The 24,215-nt window shown below is 38.0% G+C and overlaps 1 protein-coding gene across 1 annotated transcript in view; it reads right to left on the bottom strand.

The window, feature by feature from the left end:
- The window catches only part of ANO3 (anoctamin 3), a 440,374-nt gene that overhangs the window by 317,861 nt on the left and 98,298 nt on the right, over positions 1 to 24,215 (bottom strand). Inside the window, 2 exon segments of the mRNA XM_032640382.1 lie at positions 939 to 957; positions 959 to 1,013. Coding sequence (XP_032496273.1) covers positions 939 to 957; positions 959 to 1,013 — 74 coding nt within the window.

Here is a 24,215-nt window from a genome sequence, read left to right as displayed (position 1 = left end):
TTGTTTGTAGAAAAACTTTAGTCTCCTAGGCCTCCCATGAGTCACAAAAGGCTGGCTCAAAAATGAATGATTAGGGCTTCCCTGGTGGCGCAGTGGTTGAGAGTCCGCCTGCTGATGCAGGGGACACGGGTTCATGCCCCGGTCCGGGAAGATCCCACATGCCGCAGAGCGGCTAGGCCCGTGAGCCATGGCCGCTGAGCCTGTGCGTCCGGAGCCTGTGCTCTGCAACGGGAGAGGCCACAACAGTGAGAGGCCCGCATACCGCAAAAAAAAAAAAATTAATGATTAGAAAAATATGAACATGTAGTAACAAAGAAATAGCAATTGGGCCAGGAGAACTGGCATCAATTTAAACAATGGATCAGCCATATAGCAGAGTCACAGAATCTTTAGTTCCTCCTTGAAGGACACAGATATAGCATCTGATGCACATTCCTGAGCTGTTTCACAGATACTAAAACTCCCACCAGATGGAAGAAGTTAACTGCAAGATGACCATGAGCTCATAGGCCCCAGACTGGCTGGAGCCTGAGGATTGATGATGCTAACCCCCATGACACCACCCTGTTACCTCACCATCAACCAATTAGAGAATTGTGCATGTGCTGATCATGTACCCTGAGACTCTCTCACTCACCATGCTTTTAAAAACCCTTCCTTGAAACCCATCAGGGAGTTCGGGTCTTTTGAACATTAGCTGCCCATAGGCCTTGCTTGGCACCTGCAATAAATGCTGCACTTTCCTTCACCAAAACCTGGTGTCAGTAGATTGGCTTTACTGGATAAAACTAAATAAAATACATAATAACTAATAATATGAATGTGATCCTGGAAATTTGTGTTAAATTTTCACACCCCACAAAGACTCTGGAGTTGCTCCTCCATTATACTGAAGAAAAAGGTTGGTGGGAGCACCTGAAACCAACCTCAAAACTCACCTTCATTGTATTTGCCTTTTGGCAACCCACACACTATTTTCAAGCCCACGATGAGAAGAGCAAAACTTTTGCAAGAGGGAGCAAAGAACAAGAAAAAAATTGCTTAGAAACTCAACAGACCAGAAAGAGAGTAGAAAATTATCATGAAAAAAAGAGCTTTTCATGTTGACTGCAGGTGCTGTAAAACTACTATCTGGTATAGGTCAAATTAGTTATGATGAAGTGTGTAGGAAGACACAGCTTTCAGCAAATTGCATTAGAAACTAAGCAGGTGGGTAGATTCTATTCCCTGTTATGTAAGCTGATTGAGCTGTCATCTTTGAAAGAACTTAGAATGGCTATTTTTTACAATTAACTTGCCCTGGGTAAGTAACACACTCTTCTAATATCCTGCTCATCCAACCTCAAAAGCTGCATCTTTTTCTTTGCTCACTCCCTGCTCTTCTTATTATATATGCTTAATCACCAGAATTCCCTGAATATGACTTCTACTTCTTTCCTCTGGGATTTTATTCAATCTGTTCTTTGTGCCTAAAATGACTTGTCTACCCACCAAGTCAATGGAAAATCTACTCTTCTTATAAGACTCAACTCTAAGGCTACTTTCAAAGGCAATTTTCTAAGTGACACCTCCATTTAGAAATAATTATTCCTTTTGAATAAGCCTTTCTACAGAAATATTTCCAAGCCTCAAAAGATACCTAATAAGATGTAATGGATAGTACATTCTCATCACTCTAGTTATATGACTTTGGAGAGATTAAGATTTCTGATCTCATTTTTTTCTTTTGCAAAATAGGAATAATAATCTTGGAATCTTGTAAAATATAGTTTGTGCATGTTAATTAGCATTTGTATGTTAGTCTCTGGCATAGGTCCTAGTTCACAGTATTCAATAAGTGGTAACAATTAACAGCTTCTTATGCTTATAATTACAGTAATTTATCTGTATGCCTCCCCCATTAGACAATTGGTTCCTTGAATGTAGATACCAAACCTTTGAATTCATTTCTGTATCTTCATCCCCATTCCCAATCCATCGATGTTTGTCAGTGACTTGTACTTAGCAAGCTTTTTTTTTCCCAATAAAAGTTCCCTAGCTTAGGGCTTCCCTGGTGGCGCAGTGGTTGAGAGTCCGCCTGCCGATGCAGGGGACACGGGTTCGTGCCCCGGTCTGGGAGGATCCCACATGCCGCGGAGCGGCTGGGCCCGTGAGCCATGGCCGCTGAGCCTGCGCGTCCGGAGCCTGTCCTCCGCAACGGGAGAGGCCACAACAGTGAGAGGCCCGCGTAACGCATAAAAAAAAAAAAAAAAAAAAAAAAAAAAAAAAAAAAAAAAAAAAAAAAAAAAAAAAAAAAAAGTTCCCTAGCTTATTCAATTAGTATATTATATGTGTGATGTTGTGATTTATAATAAGAAATACATATTTGGTATTCATCCCCACTTCTGGCCTAGAGTTCCTAAAATCCTTGGGATTTCCTAAGTGTGGGAGGCCTAAAGGTATTTTTTGCTTCATTAATTAGGTTACTATGGATAGCACCTGTGAATGGGGGCTTAGTTTCTAAGACAGTCAACCATGTGATTAGAAGGTTGGAACTGCAGTCCCACCCCCTGATATCCTGACATCTGGGGAAGGAAAAGTGGCTGGAGATTGAATTCAATCACCAATGGCCAATGATTTAATCAATCACAGCTGTGTAATGAAGCCTCCATAAACATCTAAAAGGACAGGGTTCTGAGAGTTTCTGTGTCGGTGAACACATGGAGATTTGGTGAGACTGGCACACCTGGAGAGGGCATGGAAGCTCTGCGCTCCTTCCCACATACCTTGCCCTATGCATCTCTTCCATCTGGCTATTACTGAGTTACAACCTTTTACAATAAACCAGTAATCTAGTAAGTAAAATGTTTTTCAGAGTTCTGTGAGCCTCTCTAAAATACTGATCAAACCCAAGGAAGGAGGGACTCATGGGAACCTCTAATATATAGCCAGTTGGTCAGAAGTACAGGTAACAGCCTGGGCTGGTGACTAGCATCTGAAGACCAAGGAGGGGGGGGTCCTTGAAACCTCCAATTTGTAGCCAGTCAGAGCACAGGTAACAACTTGAGCTTGTGACAAGCATGCGAATTATGGGGATGGGGGGAGAAGTCTTGTAGGATGGAGTTCGTAACCTGTGGAATCTGATGATATTTCTGGAAAGACAGTGTCAGAATTGAGTTGAATTGTGGGATATCCAGGTGGTGTCCCAAGAATTTCTTGCTGGTGTGGAAAACTTCTCCCATAACCCACACTGGAATTAGTATCAGAAACTATTGAGTAAGTAATGCCACATTTTAATAGCTCAATTGAATTAAACTGGTTTTATACAGTAATAAAAATAAAACAACTATCCTGTAATTTATCATTTTGATTCTGAAGCTTGAATATTTTTATAAGGGCCTGGGCTTGAGAAATTTAATGATCACCAGATAAACATGTAATAAAATAGAGTCTATTTCATAATAGTAGAGTTTGATGTATAATAGTATAGTTTATACTATATTATATGAAATGTCTTTAAATATTGGTTTATGAATTATAAACTGAAAGAGACTTGGGGACTATCTAATCCAATCCTACTTATTTCACAAATGAGCAAAATGAGACAGTGTGTGTTGGGTAAGGGGCTTGTTAGGAGACATGTAGATTGGAAGTTAAAGAGCTGAGACTTAAACCCAGGTTTCTTCATTATTCTTTCTTACCTAGCACTTATATGTCTTTGGAAAAGAGTATTTAGATTTTCCAATTGTGTTATCAATATGATAAAACATCTAAAATGATTTTGAGCAAAGGACAGATTTTTTTTCAGAATGGTAATAATAATTTTGAACTGAATATCTTCAGGTAATAAGATTTAAGTTGACCTTCAAAAGTATAAAGGATTTGGATAGACCAAGGATATTTTAAAGTTACTTCAAGTGTGAGAAATAATGAGAGAAGTGTGGAAGCAGAATAGACAAAGGGGTCCTGAGAGACAAAGAGAAGAAGATGGGGTTGGAGAAGCACGTTTACACAACTCTAGCCCAACAAATGCAGAAAATGCCATAATTATATGGAATCTGAAAAACATGTGGTCCAATTCAATCATGTGATGGTAAACAAAACTGAAACATCTTGTCTTTTTCACTAAATCATTAACTACATCTGAAGGACACTGAGGAAGAGGCCCTAATTATTAAAAGTAAGTTTTAGGAAGATTAATCTGGCAATTGTGTGTAGAAGATTATGGAAAAGTCATGGTATAGATCCTCATAGATCATCTGTGAATGCTTAAAGGTAGGCTGAAGCTCCAATCAAGTTGTAGCAGTAGGAAGTAAGGCACATAAGTAACATTACAAAAGAAGCACCAGAAAATCACAATTGGCTGGAGAGTAGGTAAAGGGAAGAGATGGAAATAGAAGGATATCATAGTTCATGCTAGTATTTCAGGCTCAGGAGACCCAAGTTTTCCAATGTCGACATTAGGATGCATGGAAGAAGGTTAGGCAGGTTCAGTATGACAGGTTCAACTTCAGACACACTATCTTTGGGTTGAATGTGAGACAATTCAGTACATGTGTTCATGACCTGAGAGAGGGGTAGGAGCAGGAGACATAGATTGAAATGGTATACACATAAAGGTGAGAACAGAACCTATATAAGGAGAAAGCTCTTGGAAGAGAAATATAGGAAGAAAAAAGTACAGGAGGCCAAGACAGATTCCTAGCCAATACTCACATCTGGTTGGCAGAAGATAGAAAGGGAATCAATGAGGAAATAAAGGGCCACAAGTGGAGTATTTGAAAACAAAAACAAACAAAAAACAAAAACACTATGGTATTTTCAGCTCTATCTTGGGAGAATTCTATATCTTAAATGTTAATTTGGGAGGTTGTCCACCATGTATATACATATCAATTTCAAAATGCTAGTTTCTGTGTCAGTATGTATATCTGGCCAAATGTTTCAAATCTTGCATGAAAAACAATTACAGAAAGTTCAGTAAAGAACTTTGAAAGAAGAGAATTACATCAGACTAGTTCATCTTCAGAAATGCAATAGTGAATTGAAATATCTCATTAAATTTTGATTTCTAAGTAAAAGTCTCCCCAGACTACTTGTTAAATATTAGATATCAAATTTGGTTTTGCTCTGAAACCCCTTTTATCAGGATTTATGACTAAGGCACAAATGATGTCTGTTGTTTGACTCAGTGGGAAAGCCTACACTAGTCTATTTAAATTGCTTAAATAAGTTGACAAATCTGGACACCAGTATCACTGAAGGAGCTACATATAATCTTGAAAGAGATGGAAGAAGAAAAGACAACCAGTGTCAGAATTTGTTTAAATTAAAAAGCTTGCAACCACTCACTGATTCATTGAATGATGCTCTTTAAACCACAATAAATCATATACCATCAACGGTGAAACACAACTTAACCTATGATTGTTTTTCATGATTACAAAGGTTTGTGTGAATTTTTTTTCAATTTTCAAAGAACTAATGGGGAATCCCCTGGAAGTCCAGTGGTGAGGACTTCACACTCTCACCACCGAGGGCCCGGGTTCAATCCCTGGTCGGGGAACTAAAATCCCACAAGCTGTGTGGTGCAGCCAAAAACAAAAACAAACAAACAAACAAACAAAAACTAATGAATCAGTTCAGAATGAAAGTAAGTCATGACCAACTAAGCAGATAATCTTGGGAAGTTCACTTTTCCTTACTTTCTGTCTCTGTAAAATGGGATTGAGGTGGATGATCTGAAGTTCCTTCTCTCTTTAACAAGAATTAGGTAGTTTCTAATTGTTTAACTGGGATGGCAATATGTCTCTTACCAAACCCCCTGCAACTTAACTTTTCACATAGTTGTAACATGGATATGGATATAGGTATGGAATACATAACTTGCTATAAGTAAAGCATTAAATTTAAGCATTAGGTTGAAGTGAATAGATTTTCTTAAAAAGTATATTTGTGGGAGGTTTAAAGATTAATGAAGATATGTATCATGTGGAAAATTAATACAAAGCTTTATGAAACATAGGAAGGCAAAAGTTCTGCTTCTAAGGCAGGAAAGCTTTTAGGAGATGGGGAGAGACTACCTGGTTGTTTAGCTCAAAGGTGGTAGTGTGTGTACGTGTGTGTGTGCACATGTGCGTGTGTGTGTGTGTGTGTCTAATTACTATATAGAAATATGAACACTAGATATAGAAAATAGAGGTAAACCTTTTAAACAATCATGAAACAACCATGCAAAAGTGGGTATTTTGTTTATGTCGTTTGTTTGGTTGGAATAGTATACCAAGTCCTCCCACAGCAACTCCTGGTCTCTGCAATTCCCCAAACTAGCAGCACAACCAGGGCACATCACCAGGCTGTAAGAAAGAGACAGCTATAGGATTTCACTTTCAGGAGACCAAATAAGTGTATCTCTGAACATATTCTCTGACTGCAATCCAACAAAATTAGAAGTTAATTATAAAAGTTCTCAAAAATCCAACATTAACAATTGAATGAAAGAGGAAATCAAGACACAATTGTATATCAGTCATTCTTTAACATATATAAGGAGATTGTACTTGAAAAAGAGTGTGAAACCTTAGGAACAATTAAAGAACACAAATTAAAACAAAATGCCATCAGACTGGGGATATACATATACATATAGCTGATTTACTTTGTTATACAGCAGAAACTAACACAACATTGTAAAGCAATTATACTCCAATAAAGATGTAAAAAAAAAAAAAAAGGCCATCAGATTGCCAATATATCTAAAGACACTGAACTGATAAAAGCCAGGTTTGACAGTGTATAAAGAAATGGGTGCTGACATACACTGTTGATATGACTTTAAAGTGGCAAATCCCATTTTAAGGTCAGTTTGGCAGTAATTTAAAAACTAAAACACAGATTAACTTTACCACAGCAATTACACTTCTGGGAATCTCTCTTACTGAAATACACGTACAAAGCCAAAATACAGACACACAGTGATATTTATTACCATATTATGTCTAACACTGAACAATTGAAAACAAGTCCTAAAAAAACTTTTCAAAATTTTACAATCCTATAAAGAAGCCATTAAAATGAATGAGGTGGATCTACATGTACTGATGTGAAAAGATATTATTATATATTCTTAAGGAACAAAGCAAGTTTCAAAAACTATTATGTTATGACCTCCTTAGTTATAATCCCCCTATTTTATGAATGTATCTGTATTATATAAGTTGGAAAGACTAAGGAAGGATAATATGTTAAGTTGTTACAGTGGTCACCTGTGGTAAGTGGCTTTGGGAGGTCATGGGGGGATTTACATGTTATTAAATAAATAAATATAAATATGTTACATATTATATATAATGTATTTGTAATTTGAGAAAATTAATTTCAAATAACACAATAAGTTAACATGAATTTAATGGATTAAAAGGGTAATGCTGCATTATTGCTCCTCATTGGTGACTAGTTATATAACATATGAATCCTCAACACTAAAGTATTATATACAGGTTAACCCACATTGGCCACTGCTGCATGTACTTAAGCATACTATTTTAAAAGTGGTCAATTTAAGTCACTATAAAAGCCTAAGGAGAAAGCTTGCTCTATTCTAAAAGCACATTTAAAATATTAAAAATTACGTAAATACTAAAAATATTAATTATCACCAGAAATCAAAGAAATAAAAACAAGAATAGGGTACTATATTATAAAAGCTAAAAATGATAATATTTAATATTTGTGAGAATCTTATCACAAAGTACTTTTATATATTGCTGGTGGTAACACTTTTTTTGCATGGTATCATTATCGTTTCATTAATATATGTCTACACAAAAGCTGAAAGTAAAATGTTACAGAATATTAAAATTGCGAATCTTCAAGTAGTAATATTTCAGACTTTTATTTTCTTCTCTGAACTATATACATTCCAGCGATTGTAATTTGTTATCTGTACTGCTTCTACAGTGATATAAACATAAAAAGAATTTTGAAAGTAGTATTTGTTTAAGGCCCTTAGATTATTCATTAGAATAATCAGAGGTATTCTGACTTTTGTTGGTTTTTGAAAATGAACTCTTAAGCCTTAACCACTTCTGTACAAAGGAACCTTTCTCCTCACTTCTCCAAAGATTAGGGTAAAATTCAGTTTACATGTAAAGAATCATGTGAGACAGATACCACATGATAACTGGCAGACTGGCTGGATCTTGGCAGATGCCTTCATAGCTTCTGCCCAGTACCTGGAGCTTAAGCAGGGCTGAATCACCAGTTTCTCCCCACTTTGCAATCTGTGGCATTACTCACTCTCTACCACTCTTAACCATGAACCTTCTTCTAACAGATGTAAGCTTATCTATATTATGGAACTTAAAAATGGGATGAGAAGGCAAAGGTCTCCATCAATCTCACTTTGAGCCTACTTCTTTTCCTTTGAAGCTACATCAATGAGGGGAAAAATAAAAGTTTATGGTCTATGGTCTAAGGTATTTAAGGGTCTTTGCAAACTATAGGTGCATCTTTTGCCTGAACATTTTCATCACACACACACACACAAACACACACACACACACACACACATAGCATAACATCATATATTTATAAAATGATAGAACCAGAAGTGATATTAGACCCTCTAGCAGTTTTAAATTGTGATCCTTGGAGAACCTGGGTTCTGTGAAGCTGTCTCAAGGAAACCTGGGAAGGTTGGAAGGTGCTGAAAGAGTGGTCAACTGGGCCATCCTAGCTCTGATTTAAATTAAGAAAACAAACAAACAAACAAAAACTTCATTTTCATTTCTCACACAACCTGGATGCTGCTACTTTAAAAATACTGTAACCACTGATCAAGTCCATTTTATTCATTTAACAGGTTAAAAAATAAGCGGCCCAGAAAGTTCAGTTACTTAACCAAGGTTACAAATCTATGGTAGAAACAGGACAAGAATCCAGGTATCTAGACTTTTAATTCCAAGTGGAAATGAGAAAGTTAATGACAATGGTAATCATCTGCAATTCTGGATTTTCCATGAGGTTGCTATAGCTTATGAAACTCACATTATAAAGAGGCAATTAAGAAAATAAAGAGGTAACCAGGCAACAGTAACGCCATTTTCCTAAAAATAATGTGAGGGATATTATGCAGGGATAGGTTACTTTTGCTTCAGCTGAGCTGTTGCATATGTAGGAGAAGAAAGGTTGAGCATCTGCCAGGAATTAACACAGACCTTTTTCTACACACCTGTTCTGCAGAAGAAGATCTATAATGAAAGCGTCTAGAAGTTTGTTCCAACATGACTGCCAAAATCCAAACCAGTAATACCCCTTGGCCATATCATAACATAAGGCAGAATCTGATCTGTGATATGGCTCTGAAGAAAACAAATAAGGTAGTTTGATTGGGAAATTCTATGGGTAGAATTATATGGAATCTTGTGTATTATGGGCCAATCCCTCTCCCATGGGCTTCAGTTTCCCCATCTGTAATGAGGGGAATGGAATTGCTCTCTAAAATAATTTTCAATTCTTACATACTTGGTTATGTTAGTTGGGGTGTAGTGCTTTTTGTTTGTATTTTTGTTTGGTTTTAAAATCAGGTTCAATGTCTAGAGGGAAAAAGACAAAAGGAAGAAAAATATTAGCAACTGTTTTAGAGACATGGTATCAAGCCTTTGTATTATTATTTTTAAAAATACCATCTCAGATAGAGCTGTAACATGACCATGAATATTATTAAAAATATTCTTTTGAATAGAACAGGGGAGACACAAAACAATTTCTTTAAAATATGAGTCATGTGCGTGTTTGTCTGTGCGCATGTGCGTATCACACCAACTCAATGAATATACCTGGGCAGTTAAACCACAACTAGAGGAAAAAATGTGTCAACATGTAGGCTGATCCCCCTAAAATTTATAACAATAACCTCGAATGGGTCCTTAATGCTACGAGCAGCCAAAATATATTTCCCTGGTCATCTTATTTTGCCACTCTCCTAGAAGAATATTTCATATTTTATTCCCTCACTGCAAATTCTGTCTTCCAACACCTCCTCCCCAATCCTCACTCTCAGCTGATGATTTTGCTTCCTGTTTCACTGAGAAGACTGAAGCAATCTGAAGAAAACTTCCACAGCTCCCACCCACCCACTGGCATCTGTACCCATGTATTCTGACTTCCTGCCTGATACTCAAGATAAACTAACTGCACTCCCAACTAAGTCCGTCCATCTCCTCTACTTACGCAGTAGTTTCCATTGTTCTCACCTACTTCAGACCAATAATTTTCCCATGCTCTCTCCTTACAGAGTCAAATCCAGCCTCTCTCCCCACCCCACCCTATCTTTAGTTGATAACTCCCCATCACCATACAAGTATGCTGTTTTAATTCCTAAAAATTATAAAGAAAAAAAAAAAGCAACCTCTTTTGACGCCAGTTTTCCTGGTGGTTTCTTCCCAATTTATTTGTTCCCTTTTGCTCCAAAATTCCACAAAAGTAGGGTCAGTAGTCATTATTTATAACTCCTCTTCTTAAACCTTCCACAGTAGGTTTTTGTCATTGTTGTTGTACCATAGCTCCAGGAAGACTGCCAAAGTCACCAATGGCTCTTCACTGCCAAGGTCAATGGTCAATTCTTCGTCTTCATCTTATTTGGTATATTAGGGACATTTGACACAATTCCTTGTGCCTTCCTCCTTGATATACTTTCCCCACTTGGCCTCCAGGACACAACTCTTCCATGGCTCTTCCCCAACCTCACTAGATGCTTCTTCTCAGTCTCCTTTGTGCATTATTCTCATCTCTTGACCTATCAACTTTGGAAAGGCACACAGCTCAGTCTTTGGATCCTTCTCTTTTTTATCTTTATTCCCTACCCTTGGTGATCTCATAATGTCTCATGGTTTTAAACATTATCTAAATGCTGCTATCTCCTAAAAGCACATCTCCAGTCCAGATATCTCTCTCTAACTCCAGGCATTTATACCACATATCTGTGTTCTTTACATTTCCACTTGATCTGCAAGAATCATGTCCAAACACAACATTCCCAAATGAACCTCCTGACATCTGCTCCCAGACCAAATTCACTCTTAGTTTTCCCATATCAGTTGATGGGGAAAATCTTGGAGACCAAAATCTTGAATCCTTTTTCTCATAACCCACATTCAGTCCACTTTCAAAATATATCCAGAATCTAACTATGACTTCTCACCATCTCCACTGCTGCAAGTCTCCTAATTGGTCTCTCTACTATCACAGTTGCTGAGCATGGGGGTAGGTTTGGGATTGAGAGTGAGTAGACACGAGGCAGATGAGTTTAAAATGAAATCCAGCTAATATGACCCCTTTGCTTAAAACCCTGCATTCAATGAACTTCCACTTCACTCAGAGTAAAATCTCAAATTTTTATAATTAATATATGACAACAAGGCCTGAAAATAATCTTGCTTGGCATTACAGATATAAAAACACATCTGTTTCAGGGGACAGTTTTTCCACATTCCTTTGTGAATGCATCTTTAAGAGTTCAAAGCACATCACTGCACAAATGCTTACAGAGTTTATTCCTGACTAATATATCACCTGATTATCCTTGCAGTGGAACTACAGGGCATGTATAATTTGACCATGCCATTTGTAATGTCTCTCTACTTTCAGTACCTTACACTCTTTTAAAAATGTTGCTGTCATTTCATCTTTTTTCAGCCCTAATAATTTTGGTTTCCCCTTCTATTACTAGTGTCTTAATTCACTTCCCTTCCTAATTTCATATTTTGCATATCAAATTCTATAAATGTTTTATAAACCTATTACCTCACTCTTGGTAATACAATGCAATATATATACAGTATATCATACAATAATAATACAATACAATATTTATTATTATTGTCAATAATAAATGTCAACTGTCTAAAGAAAAAAATCCTGGATTCATGGAAAGGGGGGGCTAAGTACTCCTTTTCATTGTTTTATGTATTTGTTAATAATATATGAATTATAAACTTGCATATACAAAAGTTCTAAGTGGAGGACTTCAATAGCATACACCCCTGGCCTCTCTTCCCCAGGGGAAAATATCTAGTTTATCTGGCTTATATGATTTGCAAGTTTGGGGAAAAAGGAGCTAGGAATGCTTGGTTCAGCAATTTTTTATCCTCTATTTTGGTCTGTTCCCCTCTCTTCTGCCACATAATATGGGGTCTGACACTATGGAGGTTGCCTGTTGTGTCAGTTACCTGGTGGGAAGGTCTCAAGTTCAGAAGAAGAGGAAATTGGGCAAGCTCATTTGCTCACATCAAAGTCCCATTCTCCTAGCTTTCACCAGTTATACAGCTGACCTTTTGATAGCCATCTGTCAGTCTCCAGTGCTCTATTCATCAACTGGTTTAAAATTCAGGCAGGGAAGAGAGAGGTGTAATCTATTGAGTCCATCAAAATCCCAACATATTCAAGGATTGCGATACTAGTTTCTAAGCTTCACATTTTTGTATGTAGAGTCTGAGGGCAAAAGGGTATAGTGGAAAGAATGGGGTTATGGAGTCAGTCTTGGCTTCTAATGTCAGATTTGTTACTTATTGACTATGTCACCCTGAGTCAAGTTATTTAACACCTCTCGGGCTCTTTTCTCTAATCTATACAATGGCATGAACAATGACTCCCTCACTGCATCACTGTGGAGTTGAAATAAAATACAGGGAATGACTAGCGGGCAACCTGGTATAAATGTATGCTCAGAATTTTATTGTTCCATTTATATCAATAATCCATTGGATAAATGTCAGAAATAAGATTTACCAGTAGTCATGAGAAAGTTGTTTACAGACCATAAACAACTGAGTTGTACAAACAGCATTTTAGGGAAAATGACTAGTTTTTTATTTTGAAGGGAAAGCAAATAAATTATCTTCTTGCAAAACTGAAGTAGACTCGTGAAGAAGAAAAAGGTACCAGTAAATGTCCAAAATTTCTACAGTAGCTGATGTGGGTGGAAAAAGAGAACCCTTGATTCATCCAGCCAACTACTTGTGTTCTGCATAATTACAACTTTTTAATGGCTTCTGCAAGGATGTTGATCATTACATGACAACAAACCCATAAATATCTGTCTGTGTTAGAACAGTGACACTCACTGGTTACTTCTGATATTAACAGCCATACTCACTACTAAAACACATCCCTTATAAAGCAAACTTAAATAATGCTCATAGATATCAGCAAGGTAGAAAAGGGGATACCCAACTCCTTCTAAATATTTGGACCAACATAATTTTCAGTTACCCAATATGGAATGAGCTATCTTTCTTGTGGCTCCCTACATCTCTAGAGATGCCCAAATATATTTTAAGTGATCATTAATTGGAGTAGTCCTAGAAAAGAGTCATGAATAATAATTAGGAATTCTAGATGATCTTTAAGTGTTCCAGCTTCCAGTTCCTGGTCTCAAGGACTCAGAGCAAACCCACATTTATGTGACTTGGAAGCTTAAAATATTTTTCACAGTAAAATCTTGGTTCCTTTGTTCACATGTAAATTATACAAATCTTTTTTAATTATTAAGGCTCTATTGGTTTTGGAAATAGGAGTGCTTGCCAAATCAGTGCCCTTGTTATCAGTCACCAATGATAATTACTCACTGCAGTGAAATATAATAGAAGCATCTACAGCTTCTTACCTATGGGATGATTTTCTGTCACTTAACACAACAACAGTAAGAATGACTGACCCCTTCTCGTCTCCTAATCCCCAACCTCAGTAAAACCTTCAAATCTCACAGTAAAACTAATCTCAGGTTTAAGGAGGAATCCAACTTGTGTAAGTGACTGGAAGGACTCTACCCTAACAGCATATTAATTTTTTTCTCCTTTTTAGATGGTAAAAGAGAAATGTTTTGAATTTCAATGACTTAAACATGTTGCTTATTAGTCACCCCCTCAAAGCATTAAAGGGAGGGTCAATTAACCTAGGGTCAGGAGCAGCCTTGGCATCTCATGCAGACATTTTCTCATTTCTTATTTTAGAGATGTTTACATTCAGGGACTTAAAAAGAAAGTGCTAACTTGCCCAAGGCAGTAAGGTTTTAATAAACCCATTCATGTAATGACAGTTTGTTTTCCTTAGGTATCAAGAACATTCTTATATATAAATCAGAGCACATAGGATCAGTTACCGCTACAAGAGAAAAAAATAATCTTGCTACCCACCACCACTCTATTACAGAGAATATTAAACAAATTCATTTTCTTTTCCTTATTAAAAAACAAACAAACATATTTAGGCGATGAAGAGCAGTGGCAGCACTGTGTTTGTTTTTTCTACCACCCCTCTTTCCAGTTAGCACTGGACTGTGCTTATCACAAGAGAATTTCCAAGCTGAGAAAAACAGATGCATATAGTGTCAGCTCTGTAGTGTGAGAACAGGAGGAGAAACAATCCCATGAGGAACACAGAAGATGAAAGCATGGGTGAGGGTAAAAAGAGAGAGGAATTTGGTTCAAAGGGTCCATTATGCTCTGTTTTCTCAGACTGGATTATTTCCAAACAATAGCATCTGTAAGAACAAAACCCAGAGATATATTAAAAGGCATTTTCAAGGAGGTGGGATCAAGATGGCAGAGTAGGAAGACCCTGAACTCACCTCCTCCCACACACACACCAAAACTACAGCTACCTATAGAACAACTCTTCCTGAGAATGTCCTGAAGACTAGCAGAACAGTTCTTCTACAATTAAGGATACAAAGAGAAAACCACACTGAGATGAGGAGGTGGGGGAGAAAGCAATCAGAACCCACACCCCCAGTGGGCAACCCAAAAGAGGAAGGGCATATCAAAAACTAGGAGATCCTCCCTAAAGAGTGAGGGATTTGAGCCCCAGTTTGAGCACCCAGCCCTGGGGACTGGCACCTGTAAAATGAGCCACTTAACTGGTTTTGAAAACCAGTGGAGCCTATGACCAGGAGAGTCAGAGGGCTATAAGAAACCAAGACTCCCCTCTTAAAGGTGAGTATGAACTTACTTGCTCTGAATGCTGGCACAGAAGCAGCAGACAGAAAAGCGCCTGAAACTCAAGCTGGCTTGCCAAGGCTGCCCCAACATACTCACCAGCCCAAACCCAGCTCCAGCTCTAAGCCCTCTGCCAAGGCAGCAACCCTCAGCATGCCCCAAGAGAAGCTACAATACACCTAGCTAGAGCTAGGCTCCAGCTCTAGCCCCTCTGGCTCCAACACTCTCACCAAGATAAAGGCCCTCAGCACATCCCAGGAGAAACCCTGGCCCATGTTGGGCTCTGGCTCTAGACAGTAGTTAAGGGGTACACAAAAATATGTTACATATGTCAAAAACAAAAAACATGGGGGGGGGGGCTTCTCTGGTGGCGCAGTGGTTGGGAGTCCGCCTGCCGATGCAGGGGACATGGGTTCGTGCCCCGGTCCGGGAGGATCCCACGTGCCGCGGAGCGGCTGGGCCCGTGACCCATGGCTGCTGAGCCTGTGCGTCCGGAGCCTGTGCTCCGCAGCGGGAGAGGCCACGGCAGTGGGAGGCCTGCGTACCGAGAAAAAAAAAAAAAAAAAAAACATGGGGGAGGAGTAAAAATGTACAGCATTTAGAATGTGTTTGAACTTAAATGACTATCAGTTTAAAAGATATATCTGTATATATCTCTCTATATAGATAGATATATCTTTTATATTTATATATATATATACATATACACCCACACGCATATACATATAAAATGGTAATCACAAACCAAAAACCTACAATACACAAAAAAGCAAAGAGAAAGGAACCCAAATGTAACACTAAAGAAAATCATCAAACCACAAGGGAATTGCGGTTTCAAGCTACTGCTTTAAATTGTTCATCAGCAGAATGCTAAATGGACATACTTCCTGTAGTCACTATAATATAAACAAACCCCTATGGGCCAACCTGACCTTGAAAGCACCTTTATATTTCTGTTCGTAGTTTTTATTTTATAAACCTATATAATAATTCTTAAGCACACTTAAGTTTGAGAAACACTGAACAGAACTAAAGCAAGAACAATATATACAGATGCTTTGGTTACTAAATATTTTACTTAAGGTAAGTATTATTTCCCTAGTAATTAGTGAATAGAAGGGAATTTTAAAATTAGGCATACTATGACCTCTTAGGCATTTGCTGTTCAATGCACCTTCCAAAAGCTCCATGTCACTTCAGCAGGGCATGCAGAAAGTTCTAAATCCATTGCATACCATTCACAGATCACAGAATTCTTGGACCACTTCCTGGTCCATCTATATGCCTACCCCCTTTTCATCTCTGTATCATATATGTAGGCACAAAATTAAAGCATGGATTTTCCTAGAGGCCCCTAGAATCCTCAGTTGATGCTTGTGTATGTACACCAATAGCACAAATATTCTCACACTCTCCATACCACTACAGATATTTATACTACCCTCCAACTTAGGTTCCTGTCAGAGAAAACGAAAGTCTGAATCCTGGTGTCACACCACCTTGTTCTGTATTTGTCTCTCTTCTCTTTCTTACACTTCACAATGGAAGTGGAACGTGCACATTTTCCTCTTCTTAATACTTGCCAGGGATGTCACTTACATAACATTTTAACATCTATCTATCCTTGGCTATAGGTTTGTATCTGCTAGTTTTAAGGCAAGTAAGAACTAGGGATTATCAAGAACAAAAATGTCAATAGATGCATTTACTTATGCAAATTAAAAGAGAGTGATGTAGCATGTTACATTTTAAGGCAATGGGTATTAAGTTTTCAAGTAAACATACATGCATGGTATGATAACACTATGATAATTATTTTTTCAAACAGCTACAGGGCATTTGTAACAACTCCCAACATCTTGGCAAAGGAAGACATGTGAAAGGCACTAAGAGATAAACAGTGAGATAGCCCATGATGTTACAAGTATCAGAGAGAACACAGTGGAGTGTATGGCAGCAGGACACAACATCATGCCCCGTGGTTCCTATTACTGTGTTCAATACATACATGTTATTCACTTCTGCAGAGGTTCCCAAGTCTCATAAAATTGGACTTGCCCTCACAAAGCTCAGAACCATCATCATCACTATTTAGATCCATTGTGTCAAGCTCTATACTCACACAAACCTCACAAATGGGTACTATCTTAAAGAAGAGGTAACTGAGGCACAGTGAGGTTGAAAACTCACTTCACACACACACAAGAAGTTAACAGAATGGAATAAAGGCCATACCCCTCATACTCTAAAATCATGCTTTTAAATAATTGATAGCTTGTCTTTCTATGTATATGCATAATTATAATAGAAGGAAAAAAGTAATAATGACCACAACAGAAGTACAGATAAAGCACTGTGATGGAATTTCAGAAAAATTATACATATATGTAAAAATTATATATATATATACATACATATATATAGGGGCAAGGTGAGCAAATACCTCATGAAGACGTTTTGCTTTGGATCTCTAAGACAGGAAGTTCTCAACTGTGAAAATAGGTACAGTATCCCCCAAAGCAGAGAGAACTACAGGAGCAAATTCTGTGGCGGAGGAAGTAGGTAGAAGAGCACGGAAGCAATATAATTTCAGTTTGGCTGGAGTATAAGTCTTACCAAAGAAAAGAGAAGGAGCATAACATTCTTGAGTGTGTTCTTTAGTGCTAGTCACCTTGCTGTACATTTTATTTAATCATTACAAGAACTCAGTGAAGTGGGTATTATTAGAGTTTTGACAAAAATAAATAATTGACAAGATGACAGAGAAAACATGTATTCTGGTGAGAAGTTGAAATCAAAGCTAATTATAAAGCCCATATTCTCTCAAAAATGTCATATATTATAACATGATGAAAAATCCTAAGGACAAATTTAGAAATGGAAATAAGGACCACATTGAGTAGGACCATGAAGGCCAAGATAAAAAGGATTGGACTCAGCTTTGAAGATAATCGTAAGTCACTGCTGGCGTATTTATGTCTATACTCTAGGAAGATTTCTCTATACGTCAAAAGCACATTTTAGTCATTAACTGACTGATTTGTCTGTCATGAAAAACCAAGGTCAATAAATTCTAATCTGTGTTAATTGAAATTTGTTCTTTCAGCCAAACTAAGCTCCTGAGTCATAACTCCCATGCAACAATCAGACAAATAAGAAAATTGAAATAATTGAGTATAAAATTCATGATAAAAAATTATTAAATTACTCATAAAAAGAGTAAAATAAAATGGGCAGTAGGATGGGTTCATGAAATGGAGCTTTAGAGTATTATTCATATAAATAGGACTGGATCATTTGCTTTGGTGAAGGAGGCAGCCACGTATTTGCCAACAGCCAAAATCTACCACTAAAATGTCACTCCTTATTCATACCCTTTCAACGGATAATCGTTTTTCTGAGACTTTATCCTGTGGAAGTAATCCAATAAAAGCAATAGTTAGGTGCACTAAGATATATTTCTAATCACATAATTGTGCAGGAAAAATACAATGTGACGGTATATCCTAAAATATTAACAGTGATTGTGGGGATGTCTGGCTTATGGGTTAATTTTGATTGCTTTTTCATGATATATTTTTGTATTTAAAAAATTTTATACAATCAGCACATATTATGTTTATATTGGGAAAAATTATACAATAATACAAAATGGAGTGGAAGAGGCACAGAATTAGGAATTCAGGGAAAACAGACTTCTTACTAATTTCTTACTCTATCTTCCTGCTTCTGGCCATCTCTGGGCATAGGAATAGGTGCACACTGCATAGACAAGAGGTGTTTCCCAATCTTTTGGTGCAAAATGTCAAACCACAGGACCTAAGCCTACTTTGAGTATTTGGAAAGCAAAATGACCTTACATGTCATCAACTTATTCTCAAACTGGAATTAGCATGGTTCAATATGTAAGACATATTTCTTTTCTGCCCAGAGAAAGGTAAAATCATTAGAGTTGTTGAGTGGTGATTGAGATGTTACTCTATGTAAGTGATTTTTAGAACTCATTTCTCATTCTCAAGGTCAAGGTCAAGGATCCATTACTCTGACTCATGTTCTATGTTAGTAAAATGTTTTTGATCTTCAGAGTATCAACGATCATACTTCTTGAACTTTCAGACATTCTATCTGAAAATTTTTGATTTGTGTAGATGTGTATGTAAAAAAACTTTCGGGCTTCCCTGGTGGCGCAGTGGTTGGGAGTCTGCCTGCCGATGCAGGGGACACGGGTTCGTGCCCCGGTCTGGGAAGATCCCACATGCCGTGGAGCGGTTGAGCCTGTGAGCCATGGCCGCTGAGCCTGCGCGTCCGGAGCCTGTGCTCCGCAACGGGAGAGGCCACAACAGTGAGAGGCCCGCGTACCGCAAAAAAAAAAAAAAAAAAAAAAAAAAAACTTTCAATTTCTGAAGATGATATTACAATTTAACTATACATTTAATGATCACTTTAATAGAAAAAATAAAATGTATTGTTCTTGAGAAAAATAGATTTTTTGTTCTAGATATCTAAACACTTATCACTCAAATACACCCGCCGATATTAATGCATGGAGAGAATATCTCTGTAAATAGTACTGTGATGGCTAATATTTTATCACACCGTTTTTTTTCTTAACTATCTTATCCAGTTTTCCAGTTTTGAGGCTATTTCTTTTGAAATTTTGTATTATATTACTAGAGTTTGTTATTCAAGCAGGACAAGCACAAATTTCTTTATCTTATTTCAATTTGTATTTCTTTCAATGCTTTGCTTCATGGCACAAGTGAAAAGCCCTAGATAAATCATTTAGATGATAAACTTATTTTGACAGAATCCTTTATCATCAGTAAAGAAACCAGCTGATTTGTAATAATGGTTATACATACATTTGGACAGAAGGTGAAATACAGTCATTTAATAAGGATATGGAAAAGAATCATAACAGAGTTTTAATAAGTAGTACATAGTCCAGCTGAATATCTGAGAAAAATATGTCTTTAGGAGGGTTTACCAGTGAAGAAAAAAAGGAAATTTCTGATACAGGTGGAAACCATCAGGTACAACTGCTTTAGCAGTAACTTGAACATCATAAACATATACCATTCATACACATAAACACATCAGAATGCACACTCTAAGTTATAAGGTACATGATGAAAACACTGACTTTTTCTCTAACCATATATAATTGTTGCTCTGGTTTCTATATGTCTCGTAGCATGTTGTTTTTCTTATTCTATTTCCAGTGACTATTATCACGCCTGCATGCCAGCAACAGAGCTGATGTCAGTGTGTTAGCATGAAAATGTGCCTTTATCATGTCTTGAAAGACAAATAATTTCACTTAAGTATTAATCGTGTTTGCAAATAATGTTATAATATTTGAATTTGGCATTCTCAGAACACGTAACCTCTAAAGATTGCTGTAGCAGTGCCCTGCCTTTGCAATTTTAGTACATGCCTTCCTGAATTTTGCTGTTAGCATCTGTGTGTCTCTGCCTAAAGGGTTTTTCTCATCATCTGTGTCTATTCTGTTCATGTGAAAGGCAGGCTAGGAGTTCTAGGGAATTAGCATCCCTGGGAACATCCCTCAAACAATGATTAAGGGGTCTTAGTAGATAAATACCCCAGGTCCTTCACCTTTGGGGTGGGATAAATCTGAGGCATGTGTGCTATACCATTTCCAAATCACCTGGGATTCCAAGCAGGACTAAGCTACAGATACCTACATTGATGACTTTATTACTCTATTAACTTCTTCCACTCCCTGTCTTACTTTTCTACTTCCCTACTCTCATTCCCTGGAATTGCTTCTCAAATGAATTATAATAATTACATTTAATTATGTCTTTGATAACTACTCATCAGAGACTCATGGAACATCAGGGCTACTCATTCAAAACTTGACTTGTAATCTCCTAGTCTGCTGACACATTGATACATTACGTACAGAATCAAAGTCACAGACTAGACACTTAAAGCAGCTCCTCCTTCTGACTTCCCTATCCCTCATGTTATCTCGGAGCCCAGTCAAAACAGTCTTCCATAAATCAGTGACTCCTTCTCCTTTGTCTTTCATATCCAATGAACAGCCAAATCTCGTCCGTGGCATCTCCAATATGTGCAGCATCTGTTATCCCCTTTCCTTTCTTTCATTATTAACTTAATTCAGGTCCCCCATTACCTCACACTTGGATTACTGCCACATTAAACTATCTTAAACTTGAATTATTAAAATGTACTTTATCCCTTCTGTCCAAAATTGGGTATGAATTAGTTAACTACAAAAATAGTTGCTTGATAGTCGATAGGAGAGGATGGTAGAAAACCAGACAAAGAAATAATGCAGTCATTGACTGCTGAATGGAGTGAGAAGTTTACTTATTCCGCTTATTTTTTTGAAAGCTCTTTCCTTCCTTCCTAGCCAGCATCCTAGAAGGGTCATTAACATGAGCGATCCACCAACTGTTCTTCTACAGTCTGTCAATACACTCTCATTACAATGTAAAATTCAGTCATGGCATTCATCCCTTTAACAGTGTTGAAATTATATCTTATTGCCTATAGAACAGACCAACGTTCCTTAGATACGAATGCAAATTTTGTCTTACATCCCTTGCTATTTCCCCACAAAAGTTCCATGCTCTAGGTTTACCTACCTGTTTACATTTCCCCAGTGTTCTTTATAACTCAAAATCTTTGCATAACTGTTCATTTGATCAGTACAGTTCTTGCCAACTAGTGCTTCTTAAGCTTCAATGTGGAGCTTATGTTAACTTCTATGGTAAAGCCTTTAATACAAAATTCCCATCAAAGATAAAGCCACACGCTCTTCCTCAATATCCCTCTAACTACTCTTTCATATTTCTCTTTTACTCTAATGTAATTTATTATCTTCCATTCCCTACATTAGATTGTGAACTGCTTGTAAGAGGACTTTCTTTGAATCTCCAAAAGATGAATGACATGATTTGGTAATAGTAAGTCACTGTTTGTTTGCTCTTTGGTTCTTCTAGATCCTTGTTAAATGTTTCTTGTATTTTCTCCATTCTGTTTCCGAGATTTTGTATCATCTTTACTATCACTACTCTGAATTCTTTTTCAGGTAGGTTGCCTATTTCATCTTCATTTATTTGGTCTTGTAGGTTTTTACCTTGCTCCTTCATCTGTAACAAATTCTTTTGTCGTTTCATTTTTTTTTTTTTTTTGGATGGGTGGTGCTGTACTCCTGCCTTACTGGTTGTTTGGCCTGAGACGTCTGGCAGTGGAGTTTGCAGGCAGTTGGATAGAGCTGGGTCTTGGTGCTGAGGCCTCACTCCAACTGATATTCCCTGGGGTCTGAGTTTCTCTGTTAGTCCAGCAGTTTGGACTCGGAGCTCCCACCACCGAAGCTCGGGCCCAACCTCTGGCCTGGGAACCAAGATCCCGCAAGCTTTGTGGCACGGTTAAAAAAAAAAAAGGAGTACAATATCAAACAATAAAAAACAAAATAAAATTAGAAAGATAAAAAATAAAAAATATATTAGGAAATATAAAACTATAATTGAAACAACTGCAACAGGGTAAAATAAAACCACAACAGAAAAAGAAAAGGAGGGGGTGTCCGCAGCCCTGCAGAGCCCGGCGCTGCCTCGGCTCCCCGTCGCCCGGCCCCTCGGCTCTGACCGGCCGCGGCCCGTGACCCGGAGCCGAGGGGCCTGCCCGTCCCCGCCGCCCAGAGGCGGCGGCCCCGGCCGCGGCGGTTGTGTCGGTTGCCGACGCCAATGGACGGTCCTCGCAGCCGCCAAGGACAAGGCGACGGCGGAAGATGGTGCCGGGAGCCCCGGGCCCTGCTGCTGCCGCCGGCGGAGGAGGAGGCGCTGCCCGTTCACCGAGTTTAACCAGTAACGCCATTCAGTTGCCAATATCAAGCAAAGCAAACATAAGCCACTTTTAATCTGCTTTTTAAGAAAAGTGGTAATCCTTTTCACAGTGCCTGCCGTAATCGTATCAGAGTGAGGTATAAGCTCACAGAATCCAGAGAAATCATCATGAAGTTGTATGTATTTCTGGTGAACACTGGAACCACCCTGACACTTGACACTGAACTTACAGTGCAAACTGTGGCTGACCTGAATCATGCCATCCACGGCGAGTACAGACCGCTATTCAGCACCAGGTGTTGGTGGTCAACGGGGGAGAGTGCATGGCTGCAGACCGGAGAGTGTGCACCTACGGCGCCGGGACGGGCACAAATCCAATTTTTCTTTTTAACAAGGAAATGATCTTATCTGAACGTCTACCTGCTATTCCTAAAACTACCTTTTCAACAGAAAATGACATGGAAATAAAAGTTGAAGAGTCCCTTATGATGCCTGCAGTTTTTCACACTGTTGCTTCAAGGACACAACATGCAGTGGAAATGTATGAAGTTGCCAAGAAACTTTGCTCTTTCTGTGAAGGTCTGGTCCATGATGAACATCTTCAACACCAAGGCTGGGCTGCAATCATGGCCAATCTGCAGGATTGTTCAAATTCCTACCAAAAGCTACTTTTCAAATTTGAAAGTATTTATTCGAATTATCTGCAATCCGTAGAGGACATCAAGTTAAAACTTAGTATGTTTGCCATTAAAATGGATAATAAGATGTTTGTTTAAAATACGTTTGCAGTTTATCAGTAGTTTTAGTAACAGTAATTTCGTTTCTAGTAGGCCATATATTAAAATTGAGGTTCATGTTTTTGAGAATTTTATGATGACTTTTATGGACTGTAAAATTTTTTAAATTATGGACAGTTTTATCCTCCGTATATTTTATGGATCTGCTGTGTTTCCTTTTCTTGTATTTTCTTTATGTAAAAGACTCAAAATACTTTTGAAATCACTTAGAAACAAAAAAAAAAAAGAAAGAAAAGGAGGGGGAGAACAAGCGAAAAGGAGAGATCACTAACAAAGTGTAAAGAATAAAATAAAATTAGAAAAATAAGACTTATTAGGAAAAATATAAAAAAATCAACAACAATGAATCAACAAGGTAAAACAGAACCCCAGTCTAAAAGAGGAAAAAAGAAAATAAATAAATAAAAGCCTTGGCTATGGAGGCAGAGTTTAGGCAGGTGATGGAACTTACAGGGTGGGGTTTTGGGTGGGGTGGGACCTAGGTGGGTGCGGGGTGACGTTTGAGCGTGGGACGGGGCCTCTGCTTAGGATCTGCAGGGAAGGGGAGAGGCAGCAGACGGCAAGGAGGGCCTGGGGAGTGTGGAGTTACGGAGTTTGGAGGTAGG

This window comes from Phocoena sinus, chromosome 8 (genome assembly GCF_008692025.1).
Source record: "Phocoena sinus isolate mPhoSin1 chromosome 8, mPhoSin1.pri, whole genome shotgun sequence".
Classification (NCBI taxonomy): domain Eukaryota; kingdom Metazoa; phylum Chordata; class Mammalia; order Artiodactyla; family Phocoenidae; genus Phocoena; species Phocoena sinus.
Note: the sequence above shows the minus strand (reverse complement) of the source record. Positions and strands in the feature narration are given on the sequence as shown.